Source organism: Bos indicus x Bos taurus, chromosome 22 (assembly GCF_003369695.1).
Source record: "Bos indicus x Bos taurus breed Angus x Brahman F1 hybrid chromosome 22, Bos_hybrid_MaternalHap_v2.0, whole genome shotgun sequence".
Lineage (NCBI taxonomy): Eukaryota > Metazoa > Chordata > Mammalia > Artiodactyla > Bovidae > Bos > Bos indicus x Bos taurus.
The window spans coordinates 44,813,963-44,836,766 of NC_040097.1; the positions used below are offsets into that span (position 1 = coordinate 44,813,963).

The 22,804-nt window shown below is 49.1% G+C and overlaps 1 protein-coding gene across 1 annotated transcript in view; it reads right to left on the minus strand.

Annotated features, from left to right (window-relative positions):
* Nucleotides 1-2,416: 2,416 nt before the first annotated feature.
* Nucleotides 2,417-22,804, minus strand: part of LOC113880470 — a 126,860-nt gene continuing 106,472 nt past the window's right edge. The window contains exons 4-5 of the mRNA XM_027522644.1: nt 8,050-8,164; nt 2,417-2,952 (exon numbers count right to left, since the gene is read on the minus strand). Coding sequence (XP_027378445.1) covers nt 2,857-2,952; nt 8,050-8,164 — 211 coding nt within the window. The 3' untranslated portion in view covers nt 2,417-2,856. The remainder of the gene's footprint in view (nt 2,953-8,049; nt 8,165-22,804) is intronic.

Genomic DNA, 22,804 nt, shown 5'->3' on the forward strand with positions numbered 1-22,804 from the left:
TTGGCGGTGCCCCAGCGATGGCCATCGGCCGAGGTGGAGGCTGCATGGGGGCTGGAGCTGGGAGCGCTGCCTGGGGTGGGGTGTGACCCTGGTGTTGTGAAGTAGCCGTTCTCTGATTGGCGACGGCCTGATTCACAACACCAGCTGCCCCACCGCACCGTGCCAGCCGACGGACCTCCGTGCTGCCTCTGGAGTGCGGAGGGAGCAGAGAGCAGCCAGGGGTTAGAAGCAGAATGCCAGCAGAGTCGGCCTTTCATCTCCCCCTCTGTCTACACCCTGTTGACTTCGTTTATATTTTGAATTCTGTTTAAAATTTTTTTATTGATGTGTAACTGCTTTATGATGCTGTCAGTTTCTGCGGTACAACAACGTGAATCCGCTTTATGTTCACATCTGTCTCCTCCCTCTCTCAGCCCGCCCCACCTCCGCTCATCACAGAGCACGGAGCTGTGCTCCCTGTTACACAGCAGCGCCCCCTCGCGATCAGTTTCACACGTGGGGGCGCATATATGTCAGCGCTCCTCTCCCAACTTGGTCCACTGCCCTCCCCATCCCGTGCCCACAGGTCTGCTCTCTACGTCTGGGTCTCTGTCCTGCCCTGCAAATAGGTTCGTCTATACCATTTTTCTGGATTCCATATATATGCGTTAATATGCTATGCTTGTTTCCCTCTTTGACTTCCTTCACTCTGTATGACAGACTCTAGGTCCATCCATTTATCTGCTGTTCTGACTTCTCAAACATGCCATACTCCTTTCCACCACAAGCTGCTTCCTCCTCCTGGAATGCCTCATTCTCTATTTCACATAGTTTAACACCAACTTCTCTTTCAGCTTTCCAATCCAACATGACTTCCCGGACACCGTCCCCCAGCCCAGACCCAACTGTGCTGTCACGTGCTTTCCAGGCCTCTGGGCCTCTTCCTGAAGGTTCTTACCACACAGTGTGCGGCGAGCTGTTGCCACTCGATTCCAGCCTCCCTCTCGGGTCCCAAGCCTTCGCCATGTAGGGGATGCTTGATAAATACTGGCTGAGTGAATGTATCATTCAAACTAAGACTTGCGTGGTCCAACTCGTCTTTTCTAAGCGTTTGAAAACGGAAAAAGAAAGCTGGCACCCAGCGTCCTCAGGACGTGCACACGGACGTGCACACAGCTGTTCTGTATGAACAGCTGACTGTCAGACCTCCTCACTCACCTCCCTGCCTCTCGGCTCTCGTGCCCTGATGCACAGCGACACCATGGGGATTCCTCCAGAGGGCCAGTTGGATCAGGATTAATCTCTCCAAGGCCCCCATCACGCCCACAAGTCGCAGATCCCATGGCTCCTCACTTCTGCACCTGCCCCTCCTCCCTCGTGGAGCTGGCGTCCCCCCAGTACACCCCGTGTGCCTGCCTCTGTGGCTCTGAACACCCTCCCCCATCTCGTGGGCTCCAGGGTCGTCCACTCTTCAGCCTGATCGTGGGGTCCCCTGCAGCCCAGTGCCACACAGCAGGACCTGCAGCTCGGCCACGCTCTTCCTGTGGAGGAAGTCCCCGCAATCTTAGAGGCAGAGACACAGCTTTGTCCTTAGTGTCTGCTCTGAGCCATCAGGATGGCCAACATCTTGCCACTGAAGGACATTTTCTCATCTCCACAGCCACCCTACATGGCCAGTCCAGCCCTCTACCCCTGCCGGCGCCCCACCTCCCACCTGGACAATGCTCCACGCATCGAACTCGTCCCTCGGTGGTTCACTCTACTGCAGCCTGAGTGACGCTTCTAAAAGATGACTCAGAGCCTGTCATTCTCCTGTTTGTCCCCTCCTTCCCTCCCCCTGTCCATCCAGAGTAAAATACAAGTCCAGCAGAAGCACACAGGTCCCGGTGGCCCTGCCCCGCCCACCTCCCTCTTGTCTGCTCATCTACGCAGCGTCTTTCCTTCAGATCTTGACACACTCAGCTAGAGCACGCAGCGCCTTCTGCAAGGGAAACAATCGGGCCTTTCCTGGGGACGGAGCCTTTTGTGAGCTCAAGAAAGTCCCTCTTTTCCTGGGCAGATGCAGATGCAGAACAGAGTATATGGGTGGCTACCTGCTGGGTGGCCTGGGCTGGACCCCAGCCACCACGTGCCCCAGAACAGGGGGCTGGCGCATCACAGCTGCCCCTCCCTCTCTGCTCAGGGCCCGGTTACCTGCTGTTGCCTCTGAAGTGCCTCAGCCATGCCAGGGGCATTGATGAGCATGTTAACATTTCTGGTGTTCCAGAATTCTGCACCCATTTTAACCAAAGCTTTTTATCTCTTTATTTCCCACTCTGGCTTGTTTATATTACTTCTTCCTCTTCACTATTTGCTTGGCAAGGTCAAGCTAGCTAATTCTGGTGTGTGTGAGTGTGTGTGTGTATGTTTAACGTCACGTAATGATCACTTGGCGAAGGCAATTGGAAGGATGTGACATTTATCTAAGCTTTATAACATCAGAGGTCTCAAATCAACAAACCATTTTCCTGCCCCTTCCTTCTGGAAAAAGATGATGGCAATAGAAATAGGGTGTGTTTCCTCATCAACCAGCTCCCAGGGTGTCCATGGGTCAATGCAGATTTTCTCCAGCAGCTGACATCCCCCCAACCTGGCTGACTGGCTCAGGATGGGGAGGTGGGATTCAGGGCTCCCTCCCTCCCCACTCCCAGCTTCTGCTGCAGTTGGTTTGAAAGTGAAGCCCAGGAATCCACCCCTACCCCCAGGGATTCTGATAATCCAGATTTGGGGACTGCTGCTCTAAATCTACGGCTCTGTGAAAAATGGACATTTATATGAACCCTGGTGTGGTGATGAGAGTCTGATAGAGAGCATCTTCAGATGAAAATGAAATCTCACTCACATGGCAGGTGTTGGCTGTATGGGGCCCCACTGGCCCTCTGCACAGGGTACCCTCGGCTGGCGTGGCCTCGCTTGGGCAGGAACATGGTGGGCCTGTGGGGTACAAGGAGTTAACATCCCTCATCAGTGATGCTTGGAAGCTGGTGGAAAAATTCCTGCTCTCTCGTCCCACCCAGGCTGGCAGAGGTCCCCAGCTGCCCACAGCAGTAACTTGGAGGGTAATTCCATCTTTCCTGGTCCCCTCTCCTCTCACCTGCCTGGCCTCTTCCTGGCGCTGCCCCCCAACACTCAGCTATGCATTAGCGACAGTGTGAGTATCTAAGCGCGCCTGCATCTTGAACGCCTGTATCTTCCTCGTTCCCACCACTGCTTTCAGTGGGACCAGGATGAGAGGCACGAGGCACTTGCTCTCAGGTGCTGATGCTGCCCTTGTATGGCCGGGACCAGGAGCACCTTCTGAAAATTTATGCCTTGGCCTGTCTTGCTTGCTCGCCCTGCTCTTGCCCTGACTTCCACACGATGCGAATCCACGCATCAGGCACAACCAACCATTCCGAGTAGGTATTTTGTCACGTGTGTTATACTTAATGATCGTTCATTGTATTTCAGAGACAATCACCCTCTGAACAGAGGACCCTTTGGCATTCAAGCCCAGGGTACAAGGATCACTCTGCAGTCCGTGGGCGCCCATGCTGCCATGGGTATGTAAGAATGTACATTTGTTTATTCTAGGATGACAGCAAGCGTGAGCCTAAAGGCAGCCTGGGAAGCCTGCCTGGGTTAGCTGGTCTTGGTTGGGAGACTCCAGGTGGGCTTTAAAATAAAATATCCTGTTTCTGAGAGGACCCACAGGGCTGCCCAACCCAGCCTGGAGTTTATTAGCACAGTTAATATCGCATGCAAATAGATTTCCCCGCCTCGGTCATGCCAGTCCATTAATTCAGCCCCTTGTCTGCTACATCTTTATCCCTGGCAGGTTAATCCTGCCAAATGCCTTTGCTGTAGCACGTGTCACGCCGCGCCCACGGCCAACAATGCAGTTTTGCTAATCCTGTTGTATCAGCTTTGTGGCCCTGTCTGGTCAATCCGATGGTGCAAACAGCGCACAGAAGGGTTTTGTTTTGTTTTTTGCCAAGATCTTTCTCCTGCTCTGGCACCCCATACCCCTTCCTTCTCACTCTTTTTCCCCCTTAAATATGGTTTCAATTAAATAGTCTCAAAGTCAACCACAGTGTTTGGACAGCTGCCAATGCCAGTGCCTTTCAGACAAGGATGTCAAGGCTCTCAGCGGGCCTCCAAACTCTTTCCAGAAGCCTCACCCAGCTGGCAGCTGAATATGCTAAGTGGGAAGGGTTCAAACAGGAAAATCTGATAAAGATCCACCTTTTCCAAGGCCTTGAAGATGACTGAACGGAGGCTGTTGGTATCATACTCTTCCTCTCTGGTGCCACCACTTCAGTGTCCAGTGGTATCATTCACGTGAATTATTACAAAACGCGCATCCTTACCTGCAAACACCCATGCCAGGCGCGCACCTACCACAGGGAAGAGAAGCAACTCCAGGCCCCACAGCACGCTGCACTTCTAGTCTATGTCACTGGAGCCAGGATCACCCAAGTTCCAACCCCTGCCAGACCACTTCTACCTCTGTGACCTCAGGCAAGTCCTTTCTTCTTCCACAGGATGGGTAAAACCTACTGCATGGGATCGCTGTGAGGGTGCAGGGCCTTCACACACACTCATCACTGAGGGCGGTGCTGCCACACACAGAGCAGACATGGTAAAGGTAAGCGAGTATTTGCAGAGACGGCGAAATCCATCACCACACTCCCCTGCAGCTCCCTGCAGCACACAGGCCAAGCATGGTCACATTCCGCGTGAGCCTGTCTTGTAGGGTCTTCAGACCCTAAACGTAAACCTCACTCTCTTGCCGGTGAGTTACTGAGACCTGGCTGTGAGAAGCCCTTTCCTGTCTCCCCACCACCACTAGTCTCTCGAGTTATCCCTGGCAGCTTTGGTGGGCAGGCAGAGGGGTTCTAGGTGGAGAAGCACAGGATATGTGATTAGATTTCCAGGGACTGAGTTCTGGCCTGTTGTTATATGACTCAGTACAAGGTACTCAACCTTTGAGACTCTTACCATCCTGATGCTGTGAGGTTTGGGGAGGACAAGGTGACGAGCAGGTGAGAACTGCCTGGCACACTGCAAGAACAGTCATCGCCCCTTAAGTAACGGCTCTTATGAGTCATGGAGTCTTCTGCGAGGTAACGGGCTTCCCTCTCCATCCGCCTACCATCTCATCTCCCCTCAGCTTGCATGGAGACGTTGTGAGAATCGTGTAGGGAAAGCAGCACAGGGTCTGGCTTCCAATACAAGGTCAGAAGATGACCCACGCTCACTGCCGTTAAACCGTAATTTATCCCAAAGCCTCAGCTCCACCATCCCTTTTACATTAGCCTGCGCATCAGCCTTTAGGCTGAGCCCTAAGGTGTGTGACTGGTCTGTAAATGAGTGTGTGCATAGGTTTAAAACTGCCCGGTGTTTAGACAGAGCTGAATGTACATGAGCATTAGATATTTCCGTGATAACCTTGAGGGTGGAGAACTAAACCCATCTGATACCGAGTAGATCAGGACAAGCTTCCTGCCCCGGATGTGAAAGGGGAATTCTGCTGCCAGGAAGTGCTGTTACTACATGCTTCCCTTGGCAACTCAGCCACTGAACACACTCCTACCTCTCCTGGGTCCCGCTAGACCTGCTGATCGAGTCTAACAATACAGTAAGTTGAGGACTTATGCTGTCCTTGTTACCGGGCTTGATCCTCCACAGGCATCATCTCGTTGAATTCTAGTTGAGGTGAGAGTCCTGTTTTACTGATTTTCTACTTTGAAGAAATGGAGAAATGCCCAAGTACTAAACTACTATTTAAATAAAAAGAAAATAGAGGCTCAGAAATGACAATGAACTTACCAAAAGCTGCAGCTCAAAAGTGGCTGCAGAGCTGTGGTTTGAGCCCAGGCCTGTGAGCACTCTGGACCACTAGGCTACCTAATCCATCTGTGATGTGATGCTGTTTCTTCTACTGAGCCTCTGAGTCAAGGGTCCTCCCAAATTACCAGCTCTCTTTAGCATTTATTTGTTCCAAGTTACATCCACAGCAAATGCAACTGTTTCCCCTTTCCCTTTAATTTTTGGATGAATTGTGTACTTAAGGTTTTTTTTTAGAGGGAGGGGTAGGATATGACAAAAAACAAAACAAAAAAACCTCAAGATTCCTTTTCTGCAAAAATTAGGATATACTAGTCTCTAGCTGGGATTAGGAAAAACCCCATACAGCCTAAGTTTATAGGACAGATCTTAATCTGATCTTTTTGCCATACTTCACGCTGATTAAAATCTGATGGAGTCAGGCTATTTGCACAAATGAGCAGTTCTGACCCTGTAGCCTCCACTGAGGCACACCTGTGCGTGGCCAGGGCGAGAATTCCTGCTGAGAGGGCAGCCTACTGGCTCGGGTCTGGAGAGTCCTGCTTACCTAGTGGAACTCAAACAGCTCTGAACTTTGCTTACTCAGAAAGGACGGCCTCAGCGTCCCCCTGCTTTGCGGGTGGCAGGATCAATCACACATCCCCGCTCATGATTAATCTCTCAGAGGCGAAGCTCCTCCTCGGGATGGATTGCTGTAGCTGAGTACAGCCTTCTTGGGGGAGAGGTGGGAGGCAAATAAAGGCCAAGAGCAGAATAAGCAGCACCCGGAGTCTGGAAAGAGGCTGCTCCGTGCCACGGGCTGCAGGAAGCTTCTTTGAGGTGTTGATTCACTGTCAAAAATTCACTTTTGCCCTAAAGACTTAGCATCACAGAGGGAGTTTATCATTTCTCCTTTCCTACCTCTGTGTGAATTGGGTGCTTAGATGTGTGTGTGTTTCCTGTTCTTTTTAAGCCAAATCCAGGTTGGCTCATTCCTGCCTCTTGGGTGGTTCTAGGGTTGCCCTCAGCACTCATGTCCTGTCAGAAGGATAGAAGAATGTACTTGGGTTTCTTTACTCAAAAGGTTTTCACTGTGATGACTTCATACAACTGACAGAAACCTGCTTTTGACTTTGCTCTCAGGACACTGCTTTTCTCATTCTTCACTGAATTCAAAAACACTTTAGGGTTAATTAAAAAAAAAAATTGTGAGGACTTCCCTGGTGGTCCAGTGGTTAGGACTCCACACTTCTGCTGCGGGAGCCTGGGTTCAATTGCTGGTTGGGGAATTAAGATCCCATGAGCTGCACAGCATGGCCAAAAAGCGAGAGAGAGACACTGCGGTCATCTCAGTTGCTAGGTTTGGCTGAAGGGCTGTGTTTGGCGGGGGTGGGGTGGTGATAATCGTTGGGTGACAATCCCATAGGCCTTCTTCAGAGCAGGCTAAGCCTTCTTGCCCTTTCCTGAATCATGCTGTTTGTTTCTATTTTAGGAACCAACCAAAATGCAGGAAAAAAAACCCTTGCTTTAAAGAAACCCAGTTTGTAGAAGCCTCTACTTCTGCAAAAACCACCTACGGGGTGACTTCAAGAAATCTAGGATTGCATTCGTTACAAAGCAGGTTTCCTCAATGCCTTGAACACCGTGCATGAGACACACAGACTTCCTGGTGGGGACAGGCCCACGGTGAGAGAGGTACATCTGCCGCTCCCTCTGAAAAGGGATTTCTTCCAAGAAAGCGCCCCCTCCCCGCGAGGTCCCAGAAGACATATCGACAACGGCAGGATTAAGCCAGGCTGACAATGGGAGGATTATTTCCTAACCTGGTGTGTGACAAACGCCTATTAATATATGAACCAGACAGCCCCATCTCCATTTTCTCCTGGAGCTGGGGCATCCATGGGTGCCTGACGGCTCCTGTCCTGTTGCCTGCCCAGGCCCTGGGGAAGAGTCCCTGTGGGCTCAGCTGAGACCCCCGGGCAGAGGTGCCAGGGGAGGGCGTCGGGGCTCCAGCACCTGTCTCCCGGCAGTGCCCCTCAGGCTTTATTCTTGGCGTTTCTACTGACAGAGGACAAAAGGGTTTCTTGTCAGACAAAACGCACACCGGGGAAGCATGCCCAAGCCATTTTTCTCAGGGAAGAAAGGAAGTTGTTGTTTGAAACCTAAACTGGCACTGAGACCTCAGGGGCCTGGCTGGCCAGCTCTGGTTCTCAGCAGACCTACTTTTTCTGCTTTGAAAGTCCTGTTTCCTCCCGCACTTCCTGGCCATGGAGCTCCAAGGATGTCTCCCTGTGAGGTTTTAAGGCCTCTGTCACCACAGGTCTGAAGTCTCTTCACTCTGTAGAAAAGAAGGAAATAATGCCATTTGCAGCAACATGGACAGACCCAGAGATGATCATACTAAGTCAAGTAAGAAAGGGGAAGACAAATACCATAGGATAGCACTTATCCTGCTATGGGGATAGCAGGGAAAGTCACTCAGTCATGTCTGACTCTTTGTGACCCCATGGACTATACGGTTCGTGGAATTCTCCAGGACTATACGGTTCGTGGAATTCTCCAGGACTATACAGTTTGTGGAATTCTCCAGGCCAGAATACTGGAGTGGGCAGCCTTTTCCTTTTCCAGGGGATCTTCCCAACCCAGGGATCACTTATAAGTGGAATCTAATTTTAAAAACATGACACTTTTTTTTTTTTTTTAAACAAAGCAGAAACACACAGATCTCAAAATCATACTTATAACCATAAGGGGAAATGTGTGAGGAAGTGATCAGGCTGTGATCGACAATATACACGCCACTGTATTTAAAATAATCTACAGGGACTACTGCAGAGCACAGGGAGCTCTACTCAGTATTCTGTGATAATGTATATGAGAGAAGAATCTGTATAACTGAATCACTTCGCTGTGCACTGGAAACTAACACGACGTTGTAACAACTATATTCCAACAAAAGTTTAAAAAAACCAGCAACTAATGCAGTCTTGGAGGAAGGAAGCCTTTGAGTGAAATGTGATTTAACACAGTAGCTAAGGGAGGTTTTGCTTCTGAACAGAACGAGTTATCTCTATGCACCAGAAAATACTCAAGAGGAAGATAATGAGGAATAGGCTTATGAGAATGTATGAATTATCCTCACTTCACTTACCTGTGTAGCCCAGGGTTCGCAGAGATGCTGATTCTCACACACACTCACATCTAGGCTTGCACAGCCGAGTGACACCCCGCCACCCCTATTCATGGTCTGTTAGGAGATCACCCGAACATTATTCAGGGAGATCACTAGCAAAATTGAGGGACAGATCACAAATTTCCTGTGGTTATTAAGCAGTTTCGGGAGGCTGGGCACAGTCACCTCTTGGAGGAACCACTCCCCAGATTCTAGAGCTAGGCTCATCACTGACTCTGGCAAAACATCATTACTGGAGCAGCTCACAGTCCACCTCTGTTATAGCCCCTAAAGAAGACCCAGGCCAGCTAGTGAAGTCCTCTAGACTCTGACCCCACGGACCACACCTCAAAGGTGCCTTCCAGTCCTGGGGGCTGTGGCAGCTTTCCCGCCGGTGGAGGGTTGCATGACTGGGGTAGGGCGTCATTCAGAGGAGCAGGAAGGTGGTGTGGACCAAGGCAGAGGATAGAATCTGGGGATGGGGTTGGGGTCCATGCAGTTTTTCTTTGGCAATACTATTTAAAAGACGTCTCTGTGTAATTTTTAACTGATCAAATTAAACGAGGACTACTTAGACAAATAGGCTTCCCTGATGGCTCAGCGTAAAGAATCTGCCTGCAATGCAGGAGACACGACTTCAATCCCTGGGTCGGGAAGATTCCCTGGAGGAGGAAATAGCAACCCACTCCAGTATGCTTGCCTGGAGAATCCCATGGACAGAGGAGCCTGGTGGGCTGCAGTCCATGACTTAGCACCCAAACAACCACCACCTAGACAAATACTCCCGAGATTTTGCTCAAAGCAAAGCACTTTCGAAACCCTAGACATTTTACCTTAAGCATTTAAAGGTAGCGTGATGAGAAGGGGTCCACAGCAGAGAAAAGATCAAGGACCCCTTCCCACCAAGGATGTAGATGCCCTGGGAGGGTGGCCATCAGTATGGGTTTGTAAAGACTCACCCCGACATCAGACCTGTCGCCCTGTCGAGCTTGCGGCATTCGCGCAGCCTGCTACTGCTGTCCATGTGCTCTGGCCTCACTCTGTGCCTCAGTTTCCTTCCTGCTCAAACAAGAACAAGACCCTCGGACCTCAAAATCAGACATGTGTCTTGCCCTCAGCCATGGCTACAGTTAACTCCGAGCCCCGATCCTGAGGCCCAGAAAAAACCCTACTGACCTGGAGGCACTGCTGGTCCTCTCTGGACACAAACCGGGATATCCAGCCTCCTTCATTCCACAAGAAATTTCCAGAAAACAGTCACCCTCATCGTCACACTAACTTCAGCCTCAGCAAAGGCAACCTGGGGGTTCAGCTGAATTTCACAGAGACTGTGTGGCTCCAAATGCTCGTTTACTGGATTGGTCATTAACGGGCTCAGAGATCTTCATCATGTATTTGTCTTATATTTGCATTGTTGGGTTCTTAACTTTTTGAAAATAATGTTTTGATGTAGAGATTGGGACTAGCTGGTAGGTGAACACGTAACATTGTATAATAAATGTGCTCAGTTTGATTGTTGCTTCACAAAAGTAAAAAGAAAGGATGATCCACCTTTACCACTGACCTGCTCTCCTAACTGGGCTGAACAACTGCGGGGGTGTGTGGGGGGGGTGGGCGTGAAGGTGGGGAATCCTGCTAGCTTGGGTCCTCACTGCCGGATTCTCTTCTGCACATGCGTATTTTTTAAGACAGAGAGACAGGCACAGGTAACATCATCACAGCGCCCTTAAGTGCCTCTTAGCTCCTGTTTGACTCAACGCCTCTAGTGACATGCTTTTATGTGTCTTTAAGCATAGGTGGCAAGTAGACGAGTTTCTGGTTTAGGGCCAGGGCACTCTCACCCACCCCACCTCCCCTCACCCCTATTCCACATTATTAGGGAGAAAAGACAGACAGGACGATGACGCAGCACTCTTTAGATCAAGTACCAGGCCTGCAACCTAGCTGATGCCACTCCTCTGCCCCCTCACTCCCAGAGGCAAGAGCTGCAGACCTGGGGTCTCTGGAGAAGGGGGGGACTTTGCAGGCAGGCTGGAGAGAAATGGGGGAATACGAGAAGACCCTTTGCAAAGCTTGTCTTTTCAGCTGAAGATACACCTGACCTCCATTCCCCTCAACCTCAACAGGTACTAAAAATGGAGAGGGGACTGAATCATGGTTTTGTGTCCACTTTGCAGATGGGGAAAGCTGAAGCAATGGGGCCCAAAGCAAACTTTTCTTGGGGGCAGCCTATTAACCCTGATGAAAATCACAGGTTGGTGGGGGCCACACATATTTTGTAAATGTTTTTTAACTTTTCTTTGAAGCAAATTTTAATAGTTAATGCTTTCTATTTCCTTTACTCCTATAATGGGTTCAGACTAGCCAAGTGAAAAGGAGATAAAGAATGAAGCAGCTTGTCTGGGCCACAGCACTAATTCAGACTGAGTCAGCAGGAAGTTCAGGGCAGAGGGCTGCCCTTCAGGACTTGGAAGGAAGGCTCATCACGGTGACACCCAGCATGTGGACAGGCCTCTTCCGACATTACTTACTGCCTTTTCCACTTGAATCCTCTGTTAATGGGACTATGGTGAGCTCACGGAAGGACATGGGATCATGACTTTGCTTCTTTAGAGGGAGCCCTGGAGTCAGAAGGTGAGGATTTTGGTCACTTCCCGCCATGTGACCCTGGCCACTTAGTCATCTACCCCAAGCTTCAGCTGCATCACGTGTAACAGGAAATTGGGTTATTATAACTGAACAAGACCATATGTTTAAGGAAGGCTTTGCCATTTACAAAACGTTCCCCCCAGCCTCTGCCAAGAGCCTGTAGCTATGTAACACTGCCCACCTTTCGTGGCTGGTTCTGAGTGTCTGGCCACCTCGTGCCCATCAAATAGAGGGCAGTGTGGCTGGAGGTCCGGGGGAACCCTCACAGAGACACCCTGGTTGCCTGGGGTGGAAGGGTTAAGGTCAGTGAGAGAGATTTTCAACGATTAGCTGACAGTTTCCTCATCTGTAAAATGAAGACAACAGCAGCATGTATCCTCCTTGGCCACTAGAGGGAGTGAAAGAGCGAATCCTGGGGCTTGCTACACACACACAGCCATGATCATGAATGGCATCGGCAGGCAGCTCACCAGCCAAGGCAGTGGGGTGTTCCAGCCCTCCTTGGGGAGCCTTGGAGGAGTGCTGAACACTTGGAACATTCCTTCTCAATCACACTTCTTGCACTCAGTTCAGTGTGCCAGAGATGACATGTTGGTAGAACCCATTATGTTTTGGGACGTGGTTTTCTCCAACATCAAAGATGAAGGGATAGAGAGAAAAAGGGATCAAAGTAGAAGCACTCAGTTGATTTATAGCTAGGACAGGCTACAGAATATTTAGGTATCAACAGTAAAAGCAAAGAAAAATAATGGCATAAGGAAACATTTTACAAATGATGTTGGTAGGACAGCTGGTCAGCAATACTGAACAAACGTTTTGATGGCTACTAGGTAATGGCCACCTTGTGCCTGTAACCGAGCAGGACCCTCTGGGGAACCTTCTGGGACAGACCCCTCCCCCGTATCCTCTGCTGTAGGTCTTCTATGAAGTACCTAGATAACAGCACCTGATACACATTTCCTGAGTTGTTCTGCACATGCTAAAAAAATACTCATCAAATGAAAGAAATTGACACATCCCCTCTGGAGTCTGGCTGAATCAGGAAATATCTGCAACAGTTCAGTTCAGTCGCTCAGTCGTGTCCCATGAACCGCAGCGCACCAGGCCTCCCTGTCCATCACCAACTCCGAGAGCCTACCCAAACTCATGTCCATTGAGTCGATGAGGCCATCCAACCATCTCATCCTCTGTTGTCCCCTTCTCCTGCTCTCAATCTTTCCCAGCATCAAGGTCTTTTCAAATGAGTCAGCTCTTTGCATCATGGGGCCAAAGTATTGGAGTTTCAGCTTCAACATCAGATCTTCTAATGAACACACAGGATTGATCTCCTTTAGGATGGACTGGCTGGATCTCCTTGCAGTCCAAGGGGCTCATCAAGAGTCTTCTCCAATACCACAGTTCAAAAGCATAATTCTTCGGCACTCAGCTTTCTTTATAGTCCAACTCTCACATCCATACATGACCACTGGAAAAACCATAGCCTCGACTAGACGGACGTGGGGTAGCTTCTCTCTGCCGCTGCCCCTGACCTAGATGTGGGGTAGCTCGTCTCGGCCGCCGCCCCTGACCTTGGACATTGGGTAGCTCATCTCTGCCGCCGCCCCTGACCTCAGATGTGGGGTAGCTCGTCTAGGCTGCTGCCCCTGACCTCGGACGTGGGGTAGCTCGTCTCTGCTGTCGCCCCTGACCTCAGACTTGGGGTAGTTCATCTCGGCCGCCTTTGTTGGCAAAGTACTGTCTCTGCCTTTTAATATGCTGTCTAGGTTGGTCATAACCACCTTTTTCCTTTACCTCACCATACACCAATCCTAGAATTGTGCATGAGTTAATCACATACCCTGGGACTCCCCTCCTTTGCCTGGCCTTTAGAAACGCTTTGCTGAAACCTATTGGGGACATTGGGCTTTTGGAGCATTAACTGTCCAAGATTCCCTGTCTGGTGCCTTACAGTAAACAGCACGCTTTCCTTCACAGACCACGTGTCCTTAAGATACAGTTTACCGCATGCGGCTGAGTGGACCCCAGTTTTGGTTCTGGTAACACTGCTGTCTGTCTTCTGCCACACGGTGACGCCTATCACCCATATCAAAATCAGTATCTCAATGGCTGCCTCGCCCCAGCACGCCCAGCCTGCAGAGTTCAGCCACCCCAGAGCTGAATGGCTAGCCAGGCCTCAGAGTGGCTAGTGCCCCTCACCCCACCATTAACGTGCTTCTCAGGGCCTGAGCAGGGAGTGTCCTCTGAGTTTAGCCTGGGGACAAGGTGAGAAGTGGGTGTGCAGGGCACACGTGATAGACGCACTCCAACCTGCCAACCTTGCTAAGCCTCTAATGCCCTCCTCCTGTGATATGCCAGGGACACACCAGAACTGCACTCAATGCAGGCTCACTGAGGCCAACGTTCAGCCCACCAACAAAGCCATCTCTGAGAGCCACCTCCAGCTGTTTGAGCGAACATGTTACATTCAGACTATTTCATCTTAGTTTAATTTGCTTAGAATCCATTCTAACCTGCATTCCTCAGGTTTTTCCCCATATGTGTGCCCAGTCACTTCAGTCATGTCCAAGTCTTTGCAACCCCATAAACTGTAGCCTGCCAGACTCCTCTGTCCATGGGATTCTCCAGGCAAGAATACTGGAGTGGGTTGCCATGCCCTCCCCCAGGGGATCTTCCTGACCCAGGGATCGAACCTGTGACTCTTGCATCTCCTGCATTGGCAGGCAGATTCTTTATCACTGAGCCACCTGGGAAGTCTCCAGACTTCCCCAATAGAAATGAGCAGAATCTAGAAGTTCCTTTGGAGGAATGCCCCTTCTGACCTCTCCCTACACCTGTACTCTGGGGACCAGACCCCATCCTGTCCACCTCCCGATGGAGGTCTAAGCTGAAGCAGGACTCCTGGGCCCCACATCTTTTGGCTCCTACTCACCACCAGCATTTCTGCCTGTGGAGACGGTTCTCAGGGAAGTGAAATTTGCTGACAGAGAGGCTCAACTCTATTTTGGCATTTTGCCAGAGATTTTATTTTGATTTTTGAAACTGAAGAATCCTTTTGATCAGGAAGAAGTCTCAGAAGACTGAGTCTTAGGAAATGCCCAGGAGCCCTCTGACCTGACAGTTCTGCTTTTTACAGTTGCCTCTGAAATCACCTTTGCAGGCGGGGACTCCCCGCTGACCTCCCCAGCAGCGTAAACGCTCACATTGGCACTCTCTCCAAATGCCAGAAGATCTGGAATTCTTATCAAAGACAGACTGTGAGCTCGGGTCTGCGGAGGAGGAGAGCCATGTCTGGGGGCTCTGGGAATGCTTCTGCTGCAGGAACCACCTCTCACCAAGCCTGGCTGTGCCGGTGGCCCAGGAGCCCACGGGTTTTCTGCTGAAGACTCAGTAACCCGGGGAGGGAGGTATCACTCCCTCATGGATGAGGAAATGAAGACTCGGCCTCACCCACATGCTTCCCCGACATCATACGTGCTCCCAACGGTAGTGATAACAAGACAGGGAGGTTGGCTCTCTCTTACCCAGGCGGTGAGACAACAAAGCTGGACGGTGGAGGAGGGTTTGGGGAAGTGAGAGGGACAGTGGGCTTCTGGGTCAGTCACAAGGGACGTGGCTTGCGTTCTGGCCACAGTCCTCCAGCTCCAGACACTGGCAGGAAGTGTCACCTTCCTCTCACAGATTGGCAGGCTGCCCACTCCCAACTGCTTTCCCAAATTCCCTGGATGCAGAAGGGAGAAACTCAAGCCATTTCATTTTATTCTTGCTCTAGAAGTACCTCCTTAAATGTTGGCTATGAAAAGCCCAGAATTGGCAGCAACACAAACTTTTCAGACTAAGAACTGAAAAACTCATGCCACTTCTGAAATGTACCTGAGAAATGAATGAACTGCTGCATGCAAAGCAATCCTCTGAGGAACAGACTCCGTTGTCAGCCACCATGTTTGATGTTTTCAGACAAATTACTGACCAAAAGGATACCAAGTTAAAATTTTTTAAACACTTTAATGCCAGTGTATAAATGTATAGAATGACTTCTTTCCCCAAGCATCTTTTAGCAAGTCAGTTCAATCCTGAATTACTTGGAAATAGTGGGCAATAGTTCCAAATAGTTGGAAAATGTCTCAAAGATAAGGCTTTGGTGAGAGAGCTGGGACTTTGGGTCAGACAGACCCATAAACTTGATTCTTTGCTCTGTGATATCTTGGGGAAACCACGAGAGTTCAGTCTCTTCATTATAAAATGAGGATGGTAACCCTTTCACAGGGGCCTGCTGTGGGGATCAAACCAGATAAACAGAGGGTCCAAACGCTATTAACGAACAGTGAGAACAGTTGAGCCCAACACAACTCAGCCTCTTGTCTCTTTGCCCTTGGGATTCACCTGCTGGTCACAAGAAGAGAATTTTCACACATGTCCTAAGCATTCCTGCAAGAATTTCTTTGTGATTCAACGTCTTTAAAAAAATCAGCTTGGACACTAAAAAATTTGGTAACCAAATGATTCAAAAAGCAAGTCAGCACCAAAGTCCAGTTAATAGCCTGGTCCCTGGTACTGGAAGAGAAAACCAATTTAAACTACTAGACTTTGAACACGGAAACGTCCTTCACAATGACTCTGGACAGAAGTATTAATTGCTACCTACACAACCATAAAATTAGTCAGCAACTTCCCGTTAAAGCTCCTATGCTGAACAATAAGAGAATCATTGGAAACAAAATCCTCCCAATCCAGATGAAGAACAGGCTGAGAAATAAGAACACAGCACACACCAGTCACGACAAAGGAAAGTGAAAGTGTTAAGTCACTCAGTCGTGTCCGGCTCTGCGACTCTGTGGACTGTAGCTGCCAGGCTCCTCTGTCCATGGAATTCTCCAGGCAAGAATACTGGAGTGAGCAGCCATTCCCTTCACCAGGGGATCTTCCCAACCTAGGGATCGAACCCCCATCTCCCACACTGCAGGCAGATTCTTTACCATCTGAGCCACCCGGGAAGCTCCACTAGTCACGAGGAAGATGAGAATTTAAATCCTTGGGGGACAGAGTCTGCTGGAGCTTCTGTCTTTATCCTGCTCTTCTGATTATCCCACACTGGGAGTTTACAATGCGAAGTTGCAAAGGCAGGGATGTACTAGAAATGAGGAATCATAGCTTAACTTGTGGGCTGGCAGGGTCTGATTTCTGTGGGGATAGGACCCAACCGGAAGCAGACAGACTCAAAAAGTACAACTACTGAGGCTTGGTTTCAATATCTAGCTGAACCGCAGCCTTACATGCAGCAATGCAGCCGCCCACTTTCCTTCCACGGAAGCTGCATCCGCCCCACAATGCCACCTACATGCAAAGAAATCCTACTCCAGGGGGAGGCAGCTCTTGGCAGGCGTCTTTTCTGCTTTGAGCCTAATTAACAACAACAGGTCATCTCATCTTGGCATCCCGATTTTGTTGTGGGTTCACTTTCAATTTGGGTTGTCACGAACCGCCTCAGTCAGGAGGAGATTAGGGAGCAATGTTCCCCAGCCCTCCTCTACACACACACACACACACACACACACACACACACACAGCCTCCCCGCCTCCCCTAGTCCTTGCTGCTGGGACTAAATCTACAAGCATGCAAGTGCCATTAACTGACATTCATCAAAACACTCTCCATTGTTCGCAGACATGAGCGGCCGAGAGGTGGAAATTACTTGGCATTTCATTTTAATCTGTATTGAAGACTTGCCTGACAAAACATATTAAGTGTAAGAATTGCCGGCTTGGGAATGAAGCTCTGTTTATGGCCTGCCCCCCTATCTTCCTTCGCTAAAGGAAAGGCAACGACACTCCCCCATCCTTCCCTACCTTCTGCCGCTTACTCACCCCCACCCCACCACCACCATCCACGAAACCCTAACACTGAATTTTCCTCTGTGAGCGTGGCTTTTGTTAGCAGGGCCTACAGAACTGTCATAAACATTCTGTGCCTCTGCACCAGCACCTGAGGTTTTAAAACAAGAACAGAAACCCAGCAAACTCTGCCTTGAAGACGGTGTTTTCGGTAGCATCTCCCTTGGGATGGTACCTGGTGGTCACGTCGCTGCAGACCACAAGGCTGTGTGCTTCTCTGGAGAGCGACTGTCACCAAACGCTTGTGACAAAGAACGGATGCCACGCTAATGGATGCGCATAATTACCAAGGGACCCTGATTCCCGCTGCTGCGGCTGACGGTCTGTTGCCGAGTGCAGTAGCCTACGTACAGCGCTCGCCGGTCTAGTTCACCTTCTGGGGCTCTTCAAGTTCACGCTTTTATCTTTCAGGGTAATTTTGCATTGTGTTGACAATTAGAAGTCATTAAAGCTTCTCAGAGAGGGAAGCCTGTTTGTTTTTCCTGCTTTCCCAGTCTCTTTCTAGATTATGGGGCTGCGCTCTTGGGGTAAGGCACAAGGTGAGTGGTCCCCACTTTCGAGGCTGTGGCTGGCCAAGTGCAGGCCCAGGGACCCGAGGGCGAGGAGGAGTGATGGCCGACCCCTGGCACAGGCGGTTGGGGGCTAGGACAGGTCAGCAGGGAACCCAAGGACACCTGAGCTTGTCCATTTTATGCTCGCTCTGCTCAGGAGCCTTCTGATGGCAGAAACGGTGCTGTCAGAGGGTAGGTGGCATAGGGATACCCTTTGTCTTGCGTTTGGCTGTGATAAAATCTGTGCACTGGGCCTCTCCAGAGTTCCTCTTCTTGAAAGTGAAAGTGAAAGTTGCTCAGTAATGTCCGACTCTTTGCGACCCCATGGACTATACAGTCCCTGGAATTCTCCAGGCCAGAACACTGGAGTGGGTTGCCTTTCGCCAGGAAGTCTGACCTTCCAGGCTTGGCTTTACTGACCTTGGTGAGGGTCATGTAGGTAACCGTGGCCTCTGTTGTCCCCCACTGTGACTGGAAATACACAAGAGGTGTGCATTTCAGCCCTTCCACTGGGCCTTTTGCCATTCCCAGGGTTTGTGGAATCAGCTGAAGAGCAGAGGGGAGGACAGGCTGGCTGAGATAAGCCGCAGTAGCAAGGCCTCAGCCACTTCTTCCCAGGAGGGAGCCCTCCCTTTCCCTTCAAACTGTGAGCCCTGGGGGGCTTCTGCTCAGGGGGTGTGGAGGGGAGGCGAAACTAGGAGAGTTGACTTCAAAGTGGTGGAGAAGCCGCCCACCCAGGGGAAAGCTTATGGGCGGGGTGCCATGTTCCGCCCCACCACAGGCATCAGACCTGCCGTGCTACCTCACCCTGCAGTAAGCATCTCTGGTCAAGTTCTGGTGAACGTATATACGTTTTTTTGGAGGGTGTGCGGGCACTTTCCCATAATGCACAAGAGAAAGCCCGTTGCTGATAAATTTATAATGCAACTATCTTAGGCTGACACCCAGAGACTAGAATCCATTTGTTATGACGGCTTGCAGGCTCGTTACCAGTCATGCCCTGAATAGATTCAGCCCTTCCTTCCTCTTGTGCCCCATCCAGGCTACCCTGTGGGCATGCTCAGTCATGTCCAACTTTTCATGATCCCATGGATGGTAGCCCGCCAGGCTCCTCTGTCCATGGGGATTCTCCAGGCAAGAATACTGGAGTGGGTTTCCATGCCCTCCTCCAGGGGATCTTCCCGACCCAGGGATCAAACCCACGTCCCTTATGTCTCCTGCATTGGCAGGCGGATTCTTTACCACTGAGCCGCCTGGGAAGCCTGATGCACTGCAAAAGCTCAAAGATGTGACCTTTTGAAAAGATCTGAGAAGAATAACATCTACCCGGTTTTCAGTCATCATTTCAGTCTGTTACCTTTTGATTTGGAAGATAACTACTATAAGAGAGACTTGCATATGGCCCGTTTTCAAGGGCAGATGTGAATGGAATGGTAATTACTTTGCTAAGAGTCATAGAGATTCACTGGAATGAACTGCATGGTATAGTCACATCATGTCTAGAAAGCGTGAGCAAGACAAAACCTATTCTAAAGTTGTGGTCCATAACTCGATTCTCTGTCATATAAACATAAAACAAATGATAATGCTCTATTAGCTTCCCCTGGTATAAACAGTCTTCTTCTTCAGGAAGTAGGTAATTTCTCAGATTATCAAATGGTGTCTTGTCCAATTCCTTGACCCCAAGTTCTCCCTGTAAGGTGGGGACACCCGGCTGAGGCAGTGCCTGGGGAAGCCAGGTGAGCGCCCGCACCCTTTCCCACTCCCTTTCACGCTACCCTATTTGATTGTCATCGTGGTGCTTGTCACCACCGGGAAGTGTGTCTTCCTGGCTTTACTTACTAATGTATCACATGACTCTTCACTGTCATATGAGCTCCATGAAGGTAGGAATCTGATCTGATCCATCAACTGTGTATCTCCAGCTCCAAGAGCAGTGCTGGGCATACAGGAGATGCTCAAGGTGTGCTTGCTGAATGAATGAATGAGAAGCAGCGTCAGTCCACAGGGATGCCCACGCTCCTCTGATCTTTGCCACCCCTCCACCCTGGCTTTGCACAGAGCAGGACTGTAGTTCTGCTACAGAAAGTAGTTCAGGAGAGTCTCGTGGAAGCTGAAGGAGAAACTTAGCTCAGAACTAACTACACTGAGAACCATAAACCAGGAGGAGGCACCAAGCATTCGGTTGGCCAGAAAGTTCATTTGAGTGTTTTCCCACACCATGTTATAGAAACACTCAAGTGAACTTTTGGGCCAACACAATACCATGGTTAAAAGCCTCAAGATTCTGGTATCACAGCCCAGGGGCAGTTGTTATAATGTTTCCAGTCTGCATCTTTAAGACTGGAAATAAGTGCAGACAAACAGGAAGGGGAGGAGGAAAAGGAAAAAGTTACAGACATCAGTGAAGGTGAGCACCAAGCAGAAGTCATAAAGCAAAGCCCAGAAGAACTGTGCAGTGCTGTTCAGAATTTAGAATGTGCGTGTGCTGCAGGCATGAGGGAAACTGGTCCACACCCCGAGAAACCTGAGGACTCAGACGTGAACCTCTTCAGTTCCAAGGACAAGAAACAACTCTTTGACTATTTCTTCTTCTAGATCCAACCACAGGTAAACATTAACTCTCACACACATGTCCCATATTCCCTGCAAAAACTTCTCTTAACCGAACCCACTAGTCAAAAGCTGGGTGTGGGGGTAGGTCTCGACTTGAAGACAAGAAGGCTATAGATTTCACTTACTGGCCTGAATGTGAACATCCCTTGTCAGTCTTGTTCACTGGTTTCTTGGCCTTGCCAATGATGTTTACTCATAGTTCCCAGCCCCTCCAGGTATCAGGCAATGTTTCTTTAGGTTAGCAGCTAATGTCAGAATCAGTTTAAAAACTTAGCTTGCTAATAACTATTAGTAATAGAAGAACGTTTATATGGCTGAAATATTTTTGATAATATATGTGGCCTTTTCTTTCATGATCGTCTTACATCTCTGACACACTTGGAGGGACTTCCCTGGTGGTCCAGTGGCTAAGACTCTGAATTCCCAATGCAGGGAGCCCACGTTCAATCCCTGGTCAGGGAACTAGATCCCATATGCCACGCTTTTATGCTGGTGCAGCCAGACATAAAAATAAATTAAAACATAAAACAAAACAGAAAGGGGCAGGAAAAAATAGGTTTTGGGTTTTGAAATGGTTGCTTTCCTATTTTGGAAAGAGTCCCTGGATACTTTGTTAGAAAATGCCTCCTGTGTGGGACAGGGCAGAGGGCAGAAGGCAGAGCCCTTGGCACATGGCAGGACTGCCAGCCACGCCCAACCATGAGCCACGGCCGATCTAGACACAATTTGGGGTGACAGGGCTCTGAGGCTTGCTAACCATCTGCCACTGCATGATTCTCTTATGAATTTGGATTATTTAAAAGAATATTGCCATTAATAATGGAAAAATAGGCTCTCATCTAATGATGAGGAAACATCAGAAAAACCCCCAGTGAAGGACATTCTCTGTTCTCTCTTCATATGTCAATGCTGCAGAAGACGAGAAAGGCTGAGGAGTCAGATTACAGAAGATCAAAGAGACATGACACCCACATGTAACAAGCAAGCACCACTGAACGGGATCCTGGATGCATGGAAAATGAAAGTACTTTAAAGAATATTACTGAGGCAGATGGCAAAATCTGAATATGGATTGTGATACAGCCTCAACACAACACAGTACTAATACAGTTGCATCCACATAATACTATTATACCGATGTTAAATCTCATGAATTGAATATTGTATTTGATTATGTTTTCAGGAAATACAAGCTGAAATATTTTAAGATAAACTAACGTGAAGAGCTGACTCATTGGAAAAGACCCTGATGCTGGGAAAGATCGAAGGCGGGAGAAGGGGACGACAGAGGATGAGATGGTTGGATGGCATCACTGACTCAATGGACATGAGTTTGAGCAAGCTCCGGGAGTTGGTGATGGGCAGGGAAGCCTGGCATGCTGCAATCCATGGGGTTGCAAAGAGTTGGACACGACTGAGCTACTGAACCAAACTCTCAAATGGTTTAGGGAAAATGTACGTGTATATGTGTGCACATATAAATGTACATGTGTGTATATATAAGAGAAAGGGAGAGAGAAAAATGATAAAGCAATTACTAATCTGGGGACTTCTCTGGTGGTCCAAGGGGTTAAGACTCTGCATTTCCATTGCAGGGTTTGTGGGTTTGATCCCTGGTCAGGGAACTAAGATTCCACATGCCTTGTGGCCCAAAAACCAAAACATAAAACAGAAGCAATATTGTTATAAATTCAATAAAGACTTTAAAAATGGTCCACATCAAAAAATTATTAATCTGGGTCCAGAGTACATAGAATTATTTCACTATTCTCACAATTCTTTTTTAAGTTTTAAATTATTTTGGAGGGACCCATTAAAAATTTTTTTTTTCTTTCTCTTTTGAAATCTGTCATCCATAAATACAGGCAACTGTGGTTAAGTTTCTTCTCAATTTTTTCAAAGAAGCAGGAAAAAGTAATACCTGAAGTAACTGACATCACACTGAATGTCAATTTATTTATCATGGTATTTCTTTAAACTCCAATATTATATGACCCAAGTCATTACTTGATGTACTACCCAATCTTAAACTGTTCCTTAATTTTCTGCCTTGTTGAAAAGCCACTTTGGGAGGAAATATATTTTATTTTTATATGGAAAT